Below are 20,169 nucleotides of genomic sequence, written 5' to 3' on the forward strand. Positions count from 1 at the left end.
TCCAATTGCGGGTGAAAAGTGGGCAGTTCAGGATGTCGGTGTTCAGGATTTTACGTCAGGCTTCACTTTCTCTCAACTCCCTCCTTTCTCTCGCAGCCTCCGAGTCGGTCGGACGGACAGCGGCTCCCTTCTCACCTGCGCAGAACATCCGGAGCAGGACAGTCGCACTGCAGCAAGCTGAGAGGAGGCGACGGAAAAAAAGAGTTTTTTTTTTTTTTTACAGCCAAGAAGGAAATCCATCCTCCATAAGGCGAGATGCCTCAGAGAGGAACCCGGTAGGTCTTATTTATTGGTTTGTGGCTGTTGGGTTTGAATTGCGCAAATCATGCGCTTCATCCTCAGTGTTATGTTAAATGATCAAACTCTTGAAGTAATTTACCATAACAGTGAATTATTTTTTAGAAGTAGTTGCTGACACCAGAGGCATTTTTGCCAGAAACATTCTTTTTTAGAACCTGAATACTTATTATAGTATATAGTATAGTTTTTTCAGTTTAAACTCACTCGCTGGGTTTCAGTGGATTACATTGTTGTTCATGTCTTCCTAAAAGATTGTGGTTAACTTGTGTTTTTTTTTTTTTTGGGTGCAGATTATTGAAAACTGGCCAACTTCTCCTATTTGGTCATTCCTTCTATATGCATGAATGCTGCTGCTCAGTGTAAAATACGGTTGGTTTGTCCTGCGGGAGACGCAAGAAGCTTCTTTTCGTCATCAATGCGCACTTCAGTTCTCTGTTCATTGTCTTAGGGCCCAGGTTGACATCACATTAAATTACTGTACAGGTAGAGAGATAGAGGGTGTGTGTGTGTGTGTGTGTGTGTGTGTAAAGAAAAAGGATCAGGTAGAGGGTCTGAAGCGGCATGGAACAGATGCTAAAAACATGTATTGGTGGTGTTTCTACACTTCTATATAATTCCATGCATCGTTAAATCATCCCAGAAAGCACCTCAATGAAAAAAGGGGGGAAAAAAACTATCTGAGATGCTTTATGAAAAGAAGAAATGTAATTGCAATTGTATTATATTACACATCGCTCAGGGAGCACAAACGTCTGCAAATGCAGCCCAGTTTCCTTGTCAAGGTTCCTCTTTGCTGCCCAATTTTTGATTCAATGGCCTCACTCCAAACCAAAGAAAATGTGTAAATGGAGCCCAACTCAATGAGAGCCCAGTGGCCTCTGCTGGTGAGGAATGGTCCAGACACTGCAATGAGACAGTTATTCTATATATATATATATATATAAATGTTATTTTTTTGTTTTTTTACAAATCTCATTAAAGAGTTCATGTTTACAAATAAGCCTTAGTGTTTAGTAGAGGGACCTTTGAAAATATATGTCTACATAAAGTCCGTTTGTTAAGTCATCAGTAACCAAACCGATGAGTCATGTTGCATTATGAATTAACTTAACTGCTGAGGATGTTATTTCTGTAATTTGTGATCTCTCTCTGAAAACAATACTATAAGATTGTTGACTTTGAAGTAGCAGGGAATCAGTCTGTTAGCTGTAATGCACACACACCTGGCAGTTATGTGTGTATGTTATTTCCATTCATTTTCACGGCATTACGACCCTTTTTAAATGAGACTATATGAAAAGAACTTGGCCGAGTTTGAAGTGATGAATCGTTGGTATAAGCATCTTTAAAACCTGTCCATCCCCTCAGACACATCTGATACTACATTTGAAAGGCTTTGATTTGGACAAGAAGGAATGAAATAAGCACTGAAGAAGTAAAATGCTTGATGGAGTGACAGATTAGCCAATAAAAAAAAAAAAAGAGTTAAATGATGCCTCCACCAGATGGTTGAATGAAACAACTGTGCTTCTACCTTGTAAAATTTTTAGATACATTTATTCTTTATTTTTATGTAGGTTCTATCCTCATTTACTTTAGCCTCATTGGTGCCAAACCAGCTCCAGCTCAGCTTTGCCAGTTTTGTTTGGTCTGGCTGAACTGGGACCAGTGGTCATTTTCCAGCTTGTTGATGGAAATTAGTTTTGCATGAGCCACCCACCAGATACAGTCAGCAAGTTTTAGTAGGGTTCTCAGCATGTAATACTAACATTCCTTGTTGCCTGCAGCTGCTTACTGTAGTTCCTGCAGAGGTTAAACTTAGTTCTGCATGTGGATAATTAGCTGCGGTGTCTCAAGCTGTAAATGCAGTGGGTGGCATTGATTTTGTCTTGACTTGTATTCATAGTCATTCTCATTAAGGAAAAAAGTGCCTCTTGACAGTGAGGCCAAAGAAAACTGATGTAAATAAGATGCAATATAATCAGTTGCAATTAGAATTTCCTCCTTTGCCATCAAACTGAAAGTCTTACAAGCACACACTCTCACAACCGCCATTTAAAACAGCCTGCGGCATCTCAATGCGGCCGTTACTTCTGCACAAAGCCTCGTCTCTCTATCCTTGAAAAGGAAGGCGAAGGCAAAGACAAAAAACAGTGAGTAAGTGTGCCAGTGTCCCGTCCTTAAATTTCTTCCAGGGCCTTTGTGTGGAAGTCGGTATGAAGTGAAAGCGCAGTGTGCAGCTGTCCTCCTGGCCCGCTGCTCGCTTTCTGTGAGGCGTTTTCTTGTCAAGAATACCAATAGTGATGCCAGGCCAGTGATGTCCGCCCAGCTGGCGAGGAAACAGGCTTCAATTATTCTGCCATCAAAGAAGGCCATTTAATTTGACATGAGTTAGTGAGCTTGCATTTGTGCTGACTCACGCAAAAGACGTGCTTGATATGCAGAGAAGTTAACTTGGCTAACCCAAAATATTGAGTAAATAATATGAAAAAAGAAAAATTAAGCATCAACATTGTGCCACTTTTCTGAATTTCACACACACTTTGGTTCAAACAATCCTGAAAAGTAATGTGGAGCTGGAAGGCCGCGCTTTAATAATGAATGCACCTTCACAGCGTCAAAATGGCTTCCTGGGGAGGTTGGGCGAGGTCATTGTGAGTGGCCTGCCGTGACTGTGGGGTTAATAACAGGGCCAGACTGGTTATGGGGAGCTGGCCGCTGTGCTGAGTTGCCATGCCATTAGCTCCTAGAGGTGATGAATAGCTCGCGGTCAGGAGTCTGTGTTCCCAGCTTCCATTTGAAAACCAGTGAAGCTGCTCCTTCATGCTTCTTAGTTGAGCTTTGAGATTTCAGTAACCGATGAGAATTGTGTGTGTTCATGTTTTTCCTCAGAGATTGCATTTAAAAAGCTGCGATGTTTTCAGAATGAAGACCATTTATGTTACAGGCTGAGATAGGATCCGGACCCAAGAAATGCAGCGCAAACAAACTCCCAAATAGTTTAAATATTTGAATGTAACATGATACTGAAAATACTTTATATAAACGGAAAGCTAATAGGAGACAGGCAGGCAGTCTCAAAATGGAGGGCAGAGCTAGAGGTCGACCCATGCAGGGGAAGATACATGGACGTAGTGAGGGAGGACATGAGAATGGCTGGTGTTGGGGAGGACGATGCAAAGGACAGGGTGAAGTGGAGAAGGTTGGTTTGCTGTGGCGACCCCTCACGGGACAAGCCCAAAGTACAGTAGTAGTAGTTAATGATTTGTTTTAACCTAATAACGCTTAAGAGACTTCAACATTTTATTTCTGAGGCTTTCATCTCATGTGCTGTTGTACTTATATTTTTCCAAGAGGTTTTGACTTTAATCGATGAGATGTAGCGCTTCATTCTATTTATTTTGTGCCATTGTGCCACACAATAGTTAGATATTTTCTAATGCTATTTTCTGTTGTGTCTATACTCTGTGTATTTATGTCAGCTATATTTCAGGGATAAATTCCTCTAAAGTTTTGTGCAGATGACCTTGTTCCCTTGCACATCCACATGTAGCTACAAATCAAACATTTGTTAGTTATCTTTTTTTCTAAATGTTATAACACTACAGTGTGACCTTGAGTCTGTCTTTTCACATGAATGGGTTGAAAAGCTCAGACTGATGAATGTTCTGATGTAACACAAATGTGTGCAGGTTTGTTAACTTTAATATTACAATAGATCAGCTCCACTCATGTCTCCAGACAAGCTGACATGACCTACACAGCATCAGAAATCACGCGGCATATTAAGGGCTAAACATGCGTAAAATTAGAAAAAGGAATTTCTTGAAAATGGAAATGAAATGTGTTATTTTTTTGAGTCTTTATTTGCCTATACACTTATTTTGGGGCTGCTTTATCCTACTTTTTTACTGTGTTGTTCTTTTCCTCTCTACAGACATTCCCAAATACTTCCACTTCTCTTTGCAGTCTGCCACCTCACTCTGGCCTTCCCAACGCAAATTCCTTCAGCATTTGGTACGTCTATGTCCGTTTCACAGAAGAAGAAGACAAGGGTGCATTTATCACAAATACGTTTTGGGTCCATTCTTGTAAAGCAAAGTTAAAGAGTAGCTCGGTCTTCCCGTCCTTCTTTTTTCTGCAGATGATGTCCAACAGCTTCATGTGAACATCCCCCAGTCGGGTCCAGTCACCGCCCCCCTGGGCAGCTCCATCTCCATCCCTTGCCTGGTTTCTCTGTCTTCCACTCCTGCCTACTCCTCTTCCTCCCTGGCTGCACCAAGGGTCAAGTGGTCGGTTGTGTCTGATGGAGTGGAGACACAGATCTTGGTAGCACGAGGTGAAAGGGTGAAGGTGAACGAAGCGTACCAGGGTCGCGTTGCCTGGCTCAATGCTACATCGCCTCCTGATGACCTGTCGCTGTGGTTGGGAGATTTACGCTCCAGTGACTCGGGTCACTATCGCTGTGAGGTGCAGCAAGGTCTTGAAGATGCCAGTGACCTTGTACAACTCAAGGTTAAAGGTAAGTCAATGACATTATTTTTATAAATTAACCTCCACAAACGTGATATTACTGAAAATTGATAAACTTTTAACTGATTATTATTATTATTATACTGATATTAAAGACGTTCCTGTCAAATGATATGACAGGAACGTCATGATATGATATGAATGAATGATAATAATTTCTCATCAACTCGGCATGAGAGTCAAATATAAAAGTATGTTGTTAGCATGTTTTCCAAAACATGCCACGTAGCGGCTAGCTGCCATATTTCCAAATTTTGTTGTTTAAGTATACATCAATCAATATTAATGAATTTTTTACCTTACTTGAAATATGTTTTGCATAATATACATTATAAAACAACATTATTCATGCCTATGTTGTTACCCCAAATCTTGTATGTGCATTTTGCAGAGTATTTGAAGGCATTTCTTCTTGTTGATATTTTCCAGTGTAAGACACAGTTGTTCCAGGAGAGCTCTCAATAAGTGCATGTGTTTGTGTAGGGGTTGTATTCCATTATAGAGATGCTACGGGCCGCTATGCGTTCTCCTTCCAGCAGGCCCAGAGGGCTTGTGAAGCCATCGGGGCACAAGTTGCCACTCCTGACCAGCTGCTGGTGGCTTACTATGACGGTTATGAGCAGTGTGATGCAGGCTGGCTAGCAGACCAGTCTGTCAGGTATATCAACACCCAGAGTTAAATTCAAGCAGCATGCTTCTCTCTTTCATTGAAACATGTAAACCTGCACCTTCATTGCTGCATCTCTCTGACTAATGAAAATACTCTAAGCCGATTTCAGTGCTTTTAATCCTAATTTACATGTTTAACCTTTGGAAAGTATCAGATGTCTAGAATTAATGTTAATTTTTTATATTAAATGTTCTCACTTTTTTCCTTTTCTTGCAGATACCCAATCCAAGTGCCCCGTGACGGATGTTATGGAGACATGGATGGAGAACCAGGAGTGAGAAACTATGGCACAATGGATTCAGATGATCTGTACGATGTTTACTGTTACGTGGAAGAAATGAATGGTATGAATAATATTAATTATCTCTATAACTAAAGGCCAAACTGTGCTAGAGTTCACTACTACATTGACTTTAGCAGCACTCTGTAGAGACTACAGGCAGTCGTCGACCTGCAACAGTTCGACTGCACCGGTTTGTGTCAAGAACGCTGAAGATGATATGGATTTAACCCAGAGGCACAGACTGGCGGTGGAGCATCAGAAGAGTTTATTCCCCCCAAAAAGGCTCGATACACAGAAAGGCAGTCCAAACTAGCAAAGGCATCCAAATCAGCAGGCAAAGGTTCAAAAACAAGGCTATGGAACTTGACTGTAAGATACGACAAACTGGCAGAGGATTGAAGACAGAGGGAGGGATAAGAAGGCAGGGTGACAAAGGGAATGAGGAGCAGGTGTGAAAATCAGAGCAGGTGTGTCAACGAGAGGGAAAGAGGTCAGACACAGAACACAGGGAATCATGCAACACATAAAGGCAGGGCGTGGAAGCCTAAAATACAAGAACAAAATGTTTATGACATGTGTGGTTCCAACATACCGGAAAATGAGCAAGCATAACAGTTTCTGCAGTCTCACCCAAGAGGGAATTGTGTCTTATACTCCTCATGTACAGCATCATGATGTAGCATAACATACTTGGAGTAATTTAACATGGGCACACTTATGACCAAATCATCACACGACAAAACCCTCGGAACCAATTCTGGTTGTAAGCCGATGACTACCTGTATGACAATTCTGATAATCTGACAATTCCGCACATCTGTTTCACGTTCCTGACCCATACTTCACCACTCCATTGCATTTCATGGAAATCTGTTAAGTGATTTCAGAATATTCTGCGACAAAGGTCATCTAACAAAAGAAAGTGTAAAATAATATCTCAATCTGTCCTTTCATCTGGAACAATCCCCCCCAAAAAGAAATAAATTAATGTGCTCTTACAAAGTACATACTCCTTATTTCTTCTGCTGCGTATAAATCAGTTTGGCAGATATTTTATTTGTAATCCTGCTGATCCTTCTGGCACTCTTCTGAGAACCGGACAAATGTTACGTGCAGTCTGAAATGGAAAATATTCTCTGTTTGTAGGGGAGGTATTTCATGACTCCGTTCCGCAGCAGTTGTCGTTTGCTGAAGCTCAGTCCTACTGTGGAGCAGCAGAAGCAGAGCTGGCTACAACGGCACAGCTATACTTGGCATGGAGTGAAGGTGCGGACTGTTGCAGCCCTGGCTGGCTGTCCGATGGCAGTGTTCGCTATCCCATCATAAACCCCAGAGACCGCTGTGGAGGTTCTCAGCCAGGCGTCAAAACCATTTACCGCTTTGTTAACCAAACTGGCTTCCCAGATCCATCCAGCCTTCATGATGTTTACTGTTTCAAAGGTGAGCATGGTGTGCCTCAAAAGGTTCTTGTACATACATTTTTATTTTTATTTTAATCACTTATTTTTCCACTACAGATAATACAAATACTCATGTCGACTCTGCCGTGGAGCACGTGACCACAGAGCCCAAGGAAATTGAACAAGATGTTGTTATTCTAACAGAAACAGAAGAAGAACTGCAACTGAACAAACATGAAGAACATGTTGAGCTCAAAGCTCAAAGGGTGGTGGAATCATTTCCTCTGTTTCTCAACCTTTATACAGAGGAAAGCCTGGTTGAAACACACCCAACAGCTATATCAGGGACAACAGAGTCTTCCCACACCACTACACCTCCTGCAGACCTCCCCAAGGCACTGGATGAAACTTCACCACCTCCTACAGATATGGCCTTGGGCTCCAAGCAGCCTGCAGAGCAGATGGACATCATCAGCACCACAGAAACCCAAGAACACGCGTCTTTTCTGCCAAGTGGTAACAACAAGACCGATTCCCACCACAATGATAAGTTGACCTTTAACCAATCTTACCCTGAAACCACGACAAGGTCACTCAAATCATCCCATGGACTAAATAACCAGACAGTTACAGACATAAACACACCTGAGAGGCCAGAGGATTCCCAAGAAATACAAGAAGCCTGGAATTCTATCACACCACAAGCCAATTACAGCGAAACAGACAGCAATCATACTCGGGACAAGGCTTTCTGGGAAGTGGCCCCAATAACCCGTGACCCCGTGCATCAGGTAAACCAGGACGAGACAGTAGTTGAAGACCATCTGGAGATGTTTCTGTCAACTCGGACCTCAACTTTAGAAGAACTTGTTACTAAACCAGCACAAACTACAACATCTTCCATCAATGAGAACACCGCCTTGTGGACTCCAACGGATGGATTGGGAGATATTTCTGCAGGTATGTCAAATGGAATGCTGAATTTGTATTACAAAAAGATGTGGGAAATTAGGTTATTCTCATTCGTGTCAAGAAGATGCAATTTCTTTTGTGAATGTTTGATCTGCTTCAAAACTCTTTGATGTTCTTTTCCAGAGAGTGACCTCGCTGCAGTCAGCTTCATTTCTACGCCAGAGACATCCATGTCCAGCTTCACTACTCACCCACCTTCTGCTTCAGCAGTTAGTGTCCCCGCTGAGTCTCATACGGCACTGCCAAATCTGGTGTCCTCGTTTGGGTCAAGCCGCTCTGATAAACAGGGCATGAATATCTTCTCCACGGTACCACAGCTGTGGGAGTCCTCTGTCTGGAGTCAAGAGGGAAGTACAAGCTCAGAAATGGAAGAAAGTGAAGAAAAACAGCAGCACCAGACAGAGTCTGAAGACAGCCCTGTCTCTGGAGTAACTTTCGGTACCAATGAGTCGCCAGAGGACTTGAACACATCTCAGTTGCCTGCAGATTTAATCACAACCCAGTATGAAACATCAGCCACCAGGGTGTACTTGGACATTGCAGCAAGTGATTATGAAGAGGCAAGTGGTCATGAATCTGGTGCAACTGCAATCTCTGGAGAAGACATTAACCATATTCCAACTACTGAAGCAGATGCTAAATTTAGCCTAATTGCTGAAGAAGGTATCATAACCCTTGAAGAAGCAGAGGGAGCCGAAGATTCATTTTCCTTGGGCGGCAATTCCAGTACTGCGCCCACCCTTGCCCTTGATGAAGAAACTTATGCCGTCTCAACACTCGGGGTAGTAATTAATATTACCCAAACTATTACAGAAGAAACTAAAAATGTCACAACTTTTGCTGGTGATAAAAACTTCAATGTTTCCCCAACTCATTGGGAAGAAGCTAGCATTTCCCCGGACAATGCTTTTGAAGAACATTCAGAAGTTGCCCCAACTAGTACTGTCCAAACCGTTAAAATGCAAGCTAGTGTTGTCCCAACTCTTGAAAAGGAAGCCGGTCTTACCCTGACCCTTGAAGAAAAAGCTAAATCTACCACAGCTAAAGAGGAAGACTTTACTATCTTTACTGTCGCTTCACAAACATCTAACTGGGCTCTGATGACAGCCACAACTGGATCCCTAGAATCTCTAAATGATCTTGACTACAGCATAAGAACCTCCCCCATCACCTCCCCAGCAGCCACAGAATCCTTCTCAAGTACAAAATCATCTTCTGCTCCCATAAAGACGACAACTACTCCCGTCACAACCGCAAAGCACTGGTCTGGACGCACCTGGAGCCCCATCACCTCAGAATCAATGGTTTCTCACACGACAACCGAGCCCCAGAGGGTGACAGCCTTCGTACCGCCTGTGGATCAAGGTCTGGTAGATGTTGACTTTAGTCTCACCCAGCCGCCCACCCTGCTTAACCTGCCTAATGAGAGGGCAGCTGTAGGCGGTACAGGGAAAGCTACAGGTAATGTTAAAGCCACTCTCATCAGCCTAACCGTCCTCCTGTCGCAACTCGATTTGATGATACACTAAAATGAAACCCGTGGTCTGTCTCCCTCCCTTCCTTTTCAAATGACTTCACAAGTTTGCCTCACCTTTTAATCCCAGAAATCCCTCTCACCCTTCTGACTCCTCCCACTTCACCTTAAAACTATTTTCACTTTTCCCCTTGTGACCCCCCCACCTCCCCTTCAAAGTACTCTGGAGCAGCTCCCATTTGACATTTGTCAACAGTCCAGCCTTGTTGTGCATGTTGTTTTCTTTCTCCTCATATGATTGACCACTGTGAAGTACTGCAATTTAGTGGTTTGCCTTTAAATAAGGGTTCAATTGATTCTTCTAGACTGGTTTTCTGCCAAGCTGATGGCCCTGGTGGATTTATTTGCACATAATATATCGCTGCACAAGACAGTTATTCTCACTTTCACTTTATTCCCCTAACTTGTCTTTTTCAAGTAATTTAGAAATGACTTGACAAAGGAATCTTTTTGTGGAATAGAAATTATGATATTTAATGTCCTCATCTGTTTCAAAAATGCAACTTATTTAATTGACTAGCTGATCTATACTACATGAACAAACCTATATAGTGATGTAGCCCAGTTAGCTATGCTGATTGGACACATTACTTGACATGGCCCTTCCTTGGGTGACTTATTGTGAACGTGGTATGAGTTACAGCTTGCAGCATTTGTGGCTATCTTGGCTAGCCTAGTAGCAGAAGCACAAGAGTGTTTTTACATTAATAAGCACAAAATGCATAAATTGTTTTAGATTTTTCTGAAAATTCACAGATCATTTCTGTTTTATATTCTATTGTTCAATCACGATGTTGCAAAATGTGTATTTAGGTGTAGAATGATAAATCACTAATCCGTTTTTTCCTTGTCTCACCGTTAAATCTTTAATTTTGCTTTACTGCAATCTCTGTCTCATCTCATGATTTTAACTGTAGATCTTATCATTTTATTTTATAGCAAGTGTTATTATTTTAAGTGAGGAATGAAAACAAGAATGAGTCATGTTTTTGCGCCCGGAGCAGAATTCAAGAAGTGTTAAATATTATTGTACAAAACATTTTGAAGCAGTGATTTTTTGTTTTCTTATTGCTCTTTAGGAACCTTTATTGGCTTCATTTTGACTGTTTCCATATTGATGAATTAGACTGAGGCCCATTCTGTCAAATGTGGGTTATACTGCACACACACCTGTTTGGTGAAGCGTAAATATGAGTATGATCTTTTTGCACTGTGACATAAAGGTAAATAAGCTTCATAAGCAAGACATAAAAGTTAGATTTGCTACTCAGAGAATAAAAGTGGTTTATTTAGGGAACAGACTATATTGGGGCCATTACATGTGACTCCTATACATTTAGATACACTTTCAACAGACCTTGTGTTTGTTCGCCTTCCTTCCGCCTCATTGACAGCTATATTTGTGGTGATAACGGACACTGTGTGTCGAATGGTTTCACTCTCCACCCGTGCTTTGACATTTAAGACATGATATCTAGAAATATATCAGAGTTTCTTTGAATAAGGTTTGGAGACAATCAGAATCAGAATCAGAATCAGAAGTGGTTTATTGCCATTGTCAGTGAGGGTTCACAGACAAGGAACGTTTCTCGTGAAGTCGTGCTACATCTAACATCAATGACAAAAAACAAAGACCATACAAGTACAGACACATCAGCAGCAGCCGGAGTGGTTACACAGATGTGTACTAGCAGCAGTAAACTAGCGTCATCACGCAGTGCAAATGGAAGAGTGCAAGTTTTATTCAGGAGTACGGGGCAGAATTAGTAAGTGTTCATTAGTCTTACGGCTGAGGGAAAGAAGCTGTTCTTGTGGCGGGAGGTTCTGGTCCGGATGGACCGTAACCTCCTGCCTGAGGGGAGAGGGTCAAAGATCCGACCTGCACGCCTCCGAGTCCTGCAGACATACAGGTCCTGGAGCGATGGCAGCTTGCAGCCGATCACCTTCTCCGCAGCAAGCATGATAGTAGAGGCAATAAAGAGGCAGCATTTGTAAATCAGACAATTTTAAAAGGCTATTATTATGAACAGTCAGTGAAGCACCCACAGCCTTCAATCTGTACATTCACAATCTGTTTATTTATATCACCTTTACTCAGCGGCCAGATAACGCACGCAGAGGCCTTTCGCTATTCTTTTGCAATCAATCGCGACTCGAGCTTCTCAAATAAGCCGTAATTTGGTGTGCATATAGAGGAAAGAGATAAATGGCAATTTATTGTTTTCCGCTGTTTGAATGGTGCAATAAAACAAGAAACTATGCAGAGTGTTTGCAGAAATGACTGAGTAGGTCACTGTTGTTGTGGAACTTGATAACATGGAAAAAGCAAAATCCTTGATTATTATAGCGATGGCAACACAGGTTTCTCATTCCACCTCTGTGAAGCAGCATTGAACCTCCGTCAACATACGGAGAGAGAGGTTTGTACGAAGTATAATGACAGACACCGCAGAGTTCTTGATTACAGGATGACAGGAGAAACAAATCAAGTCTGCGTCATGTTTCCTTTCAGTTTGGCAATAAATGCCGACAGGCTTTTTGATTTTTCTTCTTTCTTTTTTACAAATTCATAAAATTACACAAGAATACCAGTCATTCTTTTTCTTCAAGAAACAACAGTACTGTGGACTTTATTTGAAGCAAATAGTTATTTCTTTGTGCATCATAACCAATCATACAGTCACTAACATTCACAGCATATAAAAACAATAATCTGGATACATGAGGGAACATGACATTATCAATGAATTGAAAGAAAACCAATGCACAAAGTATTTTTTTTTTAGAGAGAATGAGTAGTCTGTGAGAATACAGGCTGAGACACGGTTTAAATATGATCTGACACACATTTCATCATTGGAGGATTTTTCTAAACTTTAAGCGCATCAACCTGAAACGGTTTGGCTGAAGTATAGATCCTGTTTATATTGGTTATAAGGTTTTGGTTTGCCTGTCTCTTTACGGACCTTTGGTGGCCATATGAACCAGCCACACACAAAAATGTAGACTTACACTGAAAAGCATTTTACTATGAAAAAAGTAAGAAGAAGACAGAAAGCAAGGAGCTCTGAAAACCAGATTCAAATAGACGGCAAAGACAGAAAACGACCTGAAGGGTTTGACCTCCTGTGACCTTCTGAAATTTGTCTTCTGCTGCCATCTACCGGGTCAAATTCATCCTGACGCTTCAACATGTCAGCATCTGGAAATGGGACCTGCAATGTGAAACTAGTGCCCTTATTACAATTGCACATGCTTATCCAATGTTTATGAATGGATGCAGTTCACTAATGTACACATTTATTTTGCTAATATTTCTAATGCAAAAAATATGTTTTTACCCTGAAATTCATACTCAGAACACTGGAAACAATTACGTAATAAAATAAAGACTATGGACACTTCTCACATGAAGCTTCCACACCATACTAATCTAGCTGGTCCTTATGTTTCAGATGCCTGTCTGGAGGACCCCTGTCTCAATGGAGGCACTTGCACCGACAATGAAGGGCTGATTAAATGCCTCTGCTTGCCAACATATGGAGGAGACTATTGCCAAACTGGTGAGCCCTTTTTCCTTTCTTGTACTGGAAATAGCTTCTTTTTTGGGGTTTTAAAATCAAGCTGCGAGTTGTTCCAGATAAATAGGAACTCACACCCAGTTGTCAGCAGCACTGTGAGATCAGGCGAGGCAACCAAAGACTCTTGTTCGTGTCTGTTTTCAGACATGGAGGAATGTGAAGCAGGTTGGGATAAGTTCCAGGGATTCTGCTACCGCCACTTCAGCCAGCGTCTGAGCTGGGAAGTCGCAGAGCAGCACTGTCGTATGCTCGGAGCTCACCTGGTGTCCATCAGGACACCTGAGGAGCAACGTTACCTGAACGGTAGGCTCATGCTTTGATCCCATATGAGCGATGTATGTGTCTCTGAAGGATGAAGCATATCATTCCCGACTCCTCAACAGCCAACTACAAGGAATACCAGTGGACCGGTTTGAATGATAAGACCATTGAAGATGATTTCCGCTGGTCTGACGGCAACCCGCTGGTGAGGAATCTAAGAAACCAGAAATATGACTTGATATGACAAGCGAGTGTCTCCCTTGAGCCTGTCCAACGCCCGGATAAATGCGGAAGGTTGCGGAAGGAATGTTATCCGGCGTAAAAATGTGCCAGAATTAAGCATGCAATCAACTTTAAATAAAAAGCTGATTTCTTGTGGTGACCCCTGACGGGACAAGGCGAAAGAAGAAGAAGATGTTTTATTTTACGGAGTTTCTTTCTAAGAGTTAGATGAGAGCGTTGATGCTATTCTATTGCCTGCACCTGCTTAGCTTAGCTTAGGTTATGGAAACCGGGGGAAACAATTAACTCTTGCTTATAAATGGTTGTGTATTTTTTATTTTTTTTTACTTCTGAAATGATAATGGTTATTTGAGATGTGCTGATAGACCTTCCTGTAAAACTTATACAGATGCCCTACATGAGGTAAGAAATATCACAAAATATCAAACCTTTTTGTTTACAGATTTGTTTCGTTTTTTCATTTAATATTTGGTTTGTTCACCCTTGTCTCTTGTCTTCATGCATTCAGCTGTATGAGAACTGGTACAGAGGGCAACCAGACAGCTATTTTCTCTCTGGTGAAGATTGTGTGGTGATGGTGTGGCATGATGACGGACGCTGGAGTGACGTACCGTGCAACTACAACCTTCCATATACCTGCAAGAAAAGCACCTGTGAGTAACAGGAAGTGTTTTTGGTTTCAAACCGACCCCCTCTGTGGTCGGTTTGGGGTCATGCATCACAATATTTTATAAACACCTAAGATCTAAGCCTAAGGTTTTATTAAATCTCCGACAGCCTCATGTGGCCCACCACCCAAAGTCCGAAACACCTCCACATTTGGAAAAGTTCGGCAAAGATACGAGACCAATGCAGTCGTCCGTTATCACTGCGGTCTGGGCTTCCGTCAGAGACTGTATCCTCTCATCAGGTGTTTGTCTGGAGGCAGGTGGGAGACGCCTCAGATCCTCTGCATCTCTGGTAAGAGAAAAGTCTTTGTTGCTTTAGTTAAGACCTGAGTTACATTAGCCCATGAGAGAGGACATTTTACATTGTCCAGTGATACTTATTTCATGTGTGTATTCCAAATAAAACCAGACATACACTTGAATATATATCAGATGCATTAAAAACATGCAGCGCCACCCTGGCAGAAAAAAACAAACTCACCCACAGAATAGAAACACAAATTAATGGCTGGTGCTGGGCCATGCATCCATTCACACATGACACCTATAGACAATTTGGAGCGATCAATTCACCTAAATTGCATTTTTGGAGGATGCGGGAGAACCCGGGAACCCAGAGATAACCCACGCAGACACGAGGAGAACATGACGCAGTTATACATATTTAAGTAAACATGGCAGCAGTTGATTTCCACCCATTGGTCGGTGGTCTTTGCTTGTCTGCTTAAATTTAACTGCTTGTACCAGCCTAGAGATTGACCAGATGAATATGTTGATGATTCATCTGCCAGAAAGTTGTCAGCAACAACAAAAATCTTCTTCACATATAAACATGTGTCTTACCTTTGGGGGCTGAGCCCCCTCAGGATCTGAACCTAGAACCACCCCTGTTTAAAACTATACAGTTGCTGCATTTCGTAAATTAATTAAAATGTTTTTTATTATATGATGTAATGTACATGTTTGCATTTTAATATTTCTATTTTGATGTTCTTTCCTGTCCATCCTTCAGCTCATTGAGCGAACTGTTAACCAGTGTGACAATCATATTAATCCACAACTAAAAGTAGTCCCCAACAAATAAACTGACACTTATTTATGTGACCATTGCTTGTTAAAAACTACAGAGCCCAACTGTGTCAAAATATTAAAGTCTGCCTTTTGAAAAGTGAAAATTTGTGTTTTGTGTGATTTAATCCTGAGTGTGGCCGAGAGTTATAAACTGACAAGCATGATGGACTGTCTGATGATAACAATAAACTTTATAGACTGAGGATTTTTTCTATCTCAAAGTGTGTCATAATATAATACAAAATACAAATTTAAATACCAAGCAATAAAGGCCCACCTGTGGCCATTTATCTCATGTCTCCCCCCAGGTTATAGTACATATTTTATGGGATATAGTCTTTTTTACATTTAAAAAAAGGATGAAAAATATCATTTAAAATACAAACCGGGCTTCAGACTGTCTTGTGTGTGCAATTTTATGGATTTTAAAACCCAGCGTTGGATAATCTTGAAGGAACATGATGTATCATTAAAAAGCCTCAGAATCTGTTATATATGCTCATGGCTCCAAACCCTTACGGGCTTTATAAACATATAAAGAACCTTAAAATCTGTTTTTAGAGCTTCTCAGAGCCAACGGAGCGTAGCAATAACGGCTCTCTCCTTGTTATAGTAAAATGTCTAGCAGCACCGTGATCAGTAAATGAAAGCCTATAATTAACTGCACTGGAATGTCAGTGGAAAAAAGCAATCCAGTAACCAAATCCATTTTAATTTAAAGGGTAAATAATTATATATATAAATACATATCACTTTTCATTTTGACCTCTGTGGAGTCTTGAATATTGTTTTTGAAAACCTTTCAGAGGCTGGAGCTCAACCTCAACACCCTGAAATGGCGTCACAGACCGGCGCCGATTTTGATGCTACTGGAGACGAGTTTGAAGCCACGAAAGAGACGCCGCAGTACTGGGACATCAAGTTTTAGATCACTCCTGCGTTCCTTGTCTTTTCCTGTTACACTTTGCTGTTGTAATATGACAAGCAGACATAAGAATTGCTTTTGCCAGTGACAAAAAGAACTGCAGTTTTTTTCAGCAACATAGATTTGCTCTGAGTGCACAGACGGCTTTATTTTCAAAGGAGTTCCATGTTTCTGTGTTAGATTTTTTTTTGCATTTTGGTCATAAGATTTTGAAGTGTTTAATGTTGAGAATTGCAAGATGTTCAAGTGATAGTTGATATATTTGGTTGAAACACAACACAAATATATGACCATTCCGTGTCACAGTTTTTAGCTGTTGCCTGAGAGGGTGTTTTCATAAAATGGTGCTAAAATGCCTCAAAGACCTTCGCATGATCTTTCTTCTTCTTCTTCTTCTTCTTCTTCTTCTTCAGAGAATCAAACAATATAAAACGGCACAAAGTGGATCTGAACAAAAAGTTAAGAAATACTGTACATTGATTAGTTTCCACCTGGCATTTTAAGTCAATTTCTCCTGAGAAACATATGTTCTCCAGACACAGTTTTGTTCATCGGCTTTATGTTATAATAAAGTTTTGTAGAACAAAACAACGAATAAAACTTTCTCTTGTTTTACCTTTACCACCTGTGTATCTTATGTTGAAGTGAGCGTGATCACACAACCATTTATCCTGTTTCAAAAGAAAACAGGAATTCTTTTGGAGCGTGAATATCTGTGCATTACTCAATAATACACAGTTATATTACAATAAGAAATATTGTTATTAATAACACGTAATACAATTATTATAAATTATAACCCTAGCATGACTTCATGCAGGAACCCATGGGAAGTATTTTCGTAATAAAAATAAAACAAAATCATCAATTTTAATTAATACCCGATGAATCTGAAGCGCGCCGAATTCTGATCAGCCTAAAACACAACCGGAAGAGGAGTCGTCGGATTGATCAGCTGCAGCTTTAGCTCCTGTACACCAGAGGGCAGCACCAGTATGAATATTTCATTCGCAACCGATAAAACAAGCCGATATGACACTGTGTGATCAAATGTAAGTATTTTTCTTAATTAACTTCATGACAAAATGAGGGCACTTTATTGGCCATAAAAAACTTTCTGAAATTGAAGTCTTACTGAGAACCAGCTGTGTGCTGATAAGCTTTATCAAATTGAGCAATGATTGATGGTTCACTGCAAAAACCTCCAAAATGTCATCTTGTCAAAACTGAAGAAAGAAAGCAAACCGCAATGAGGACAAGAAGGGTGCTCCGAGGGACTCGCAAGTGTCGTCAGATGATTTTCAAAGGTGTAAAAGGATCACTTTACAATCACAGATGACACTCTGGAAAATAAATAATCAGTCTATCCAGCAACTTTCTCCAGGTCATCTCAAAGGTATTATTTGGCGATCCCGGATCAGATGAGTTATCCAGGCCGTAAAATATCCAAAGTGAGACGGTGTAGCGCATATGTGTCAAAATCAAGGCCCGGGGGCCAATGTGGCCCGCCACGTTATTTTTTGTTGCCCGCAAGAGCTTTGTGCAGATATTTGTTTTTGTAAAATGCTGAAAAGTAAAAGTGACAGAGTTGATGTGTATTTGTAACTGATTTTTAATCTGTAAATGGGGTTTTAATGTTAAAATTAAATATTTGTTGCTGACTCCATTCTGGATCCGACCCAGATGATATTCAGTGGTGAGATAGAGCCCCCCCCCACCCTACATGACTGTGTTAAATTCCCTAAATATCGGTCAATAATCAATGGAGGTATTGAAGAACAAATTACAGACAGACGCCGGCGATTACATAACCTCAGCGGATATTTTTACAGCAGTAAGGTATCCGTATATTTTTAGAACTATGCAATTGCATATGTAATATTTATAATTTAATTAAGTATGTAGTAGTAAATACAGTTATTTAGCAGCATGTTAAGGAGTAGTTACATTTTATTTACATTACATTACATTTAGTTACATTTACAACTGGCCCTTTGAGGGCAACCATAATGCTGATGTGGCCCTCGGAGAAAATGAGTTTGACACCCCTGGTGTAGAGAGACGGATCCCTTTCATATGAAAGAGCTGGACGTCTACCCCAAGCTCCTCCATGCAATCTCAAATGGAGGAAGCTCTTTTCTTCTTTTATAGAAATGCCTTCATTTTGAGTCTGCATCTGAAAACAATTTATTTGACGGGCCATCTGATGGGCTAGATCAGGGGTGGGCAAACATTTTGACTCGCGGGCCACAATGGGTTCTAAAATTTGTGTGAACTGATATAAATGACATGTAAAAGTCATTACAAAAGTCATTTGGCCTTTTACAGGTAACATTACAGGGAAAACAAATTAATTTCGTTTGCAGAGTAAAAACAGTAAAACATATAATGACAATAAAAAGCAAATGTTAAAAAGGTCAGATGAATGAGGTTTAATTATAATAACATTTCATTATATCATTTGGAAAAGTTCGGCGGGCCGGATTAAAAAGCCCAAGGGGCCGCACATGGCCCCCGGGCCGTAGTTTGCCCATGCCTGGGCTCGATGAACAGTATCCTTCCATCCCCTAAGGAAGCAGGAAACATTAGTTTACACAGGAGTGCATGGAACAAGGGGTTAGGGCCAAGGGGAGCATTGGGTTCGGACCTTCGTCTTACTAGTCAGCCTACTATTTGTCACGATGGATAAGTACAGCAGCAACATTGCAGGTCATGCATTAAAGGAGAATTGAGGGAGATGAAGACTTTTTTTTTTTAAGAACACCCAATGTTGTACAATGTAAAAAAAAAAACCCTCCAGACGTCTTGAGGTATTCGTGTTGACTGTAGCCTCTGAGGTAGAAGCAGTTAGCTGACATTCTGTACAGATTGTCCTAGCTTGAACCTGCACCTGACAGCAGGGAGAACTTGTGAGCAGATCAGTGCTTTAATGCTAATCTGTTTGCAACCATTGAGGGTGTAGGCTAACACAGAGAGGCTACAGCAAAGTCACGCCATATTAGAGTGATGTTTTACTATTATTAACCTTCCTTCCAGATGCCATATCCTGTAAAGTTTTACACGTGCGTGAATGCTTTTGCTGTCCTCGTGTTTTACCTGTGTCTGATTGTGCATTTAAAAAGTGTTTCCCTTCCTCATGTTTGATCGCCCTTAACCGCTTGTGAGAATTCTCGCATTGCCCTGCTTCTTTAATCCTCCTGTATGATCGTCTTAAATGATGATTCCTTCGGCTTATTGTGTTTTACACCTTTGCCTGAACACAATGCTGTATGCTGAATATTTTTGCATTAAAATAAATGAACTTTTACTTGTCTGAGGGTGTAATAACTGAAGAAGATGTAAGTTTTTCATGCAAGTTGATAACGATACTATTTTTTAAAAAGCTGTAATGGAGTCAATGTCACGAAATGAATGGAGAAAGAGAGACAGAGAGAGACATAGAGAGAGGGCAAGAGAGAAAGACACAGGCAGAGAGGGATAAAAAAAAGAGAGAGAGATAGAGAGCGAGAGAGAGAAATAAAGAGAGAGAGAGAGAGAAGCCAACTTTGGCTCTCACCCAGAAGCTTTTAGAGGATTAACAATCAAAATGGGAAGTCCCGACATCGCTTGTTCGGCCCGCTAGGCTACACCTTCTCTTCCATCAGCTCCTGATTATTCATGCCACCAGAACCAAACTGGGCCCCTCTGACCTCCTCATTCATCTGACAGGGTGTCTTTCTTTAACTCCA

General features: G+C 41.0%; 1 protein-coding gene across 1 annotated transcript; it reads left to right on the forward strand.

Annotated features, from left to right (window-relative positions):
• The first annotated feature begins 255 nt into the window (after positions 1–255).
• On the forward strand, positions 256–16,444 carry bcan (brevican). The gene is made up of 14 exons (XM_068747288.1): positions 256–275; positions 4,238–4,317; positions 4,445–4,822; positions 5,317–5,491; positions 5,720–5,847; positions 6,933–7,226; positions 7,304–8,146; positions 8,282–9,619; positions 13,148–13,255; positions 13,418–13,576; positions 13,657–13,739; positions 14,286–14,430; positions 14,555–14,737; positions 16,323–16,444. Exons 1-14 carry the CDS (start codon positions 256–258, stop codon positions 16,442–16,444), a joined length of 4,056 nt encoding a protein of 1,351 aa, XP_068603389.1.
• The last annotated feature ends 3,725 nt before the right edge of the window (positions 16,445–20,169 follow it).

This window comes from Brachionichthys hirsutus, chromosome 13 (genome assembly GCF_040956055.1).
Source record: "Brachionichthys hirsutus isolate HB-005 chromosome 13, CSIRO-AGI_Bhir_v1, whole genome shotgun sequence".
Lineage (NCBI taxonomy): Eukaryota > Metazoa > Chordata > Actinopteri > Lophiiformes > Brachionichthyidae > Brachionichthys > Brachionichthys hirsutus.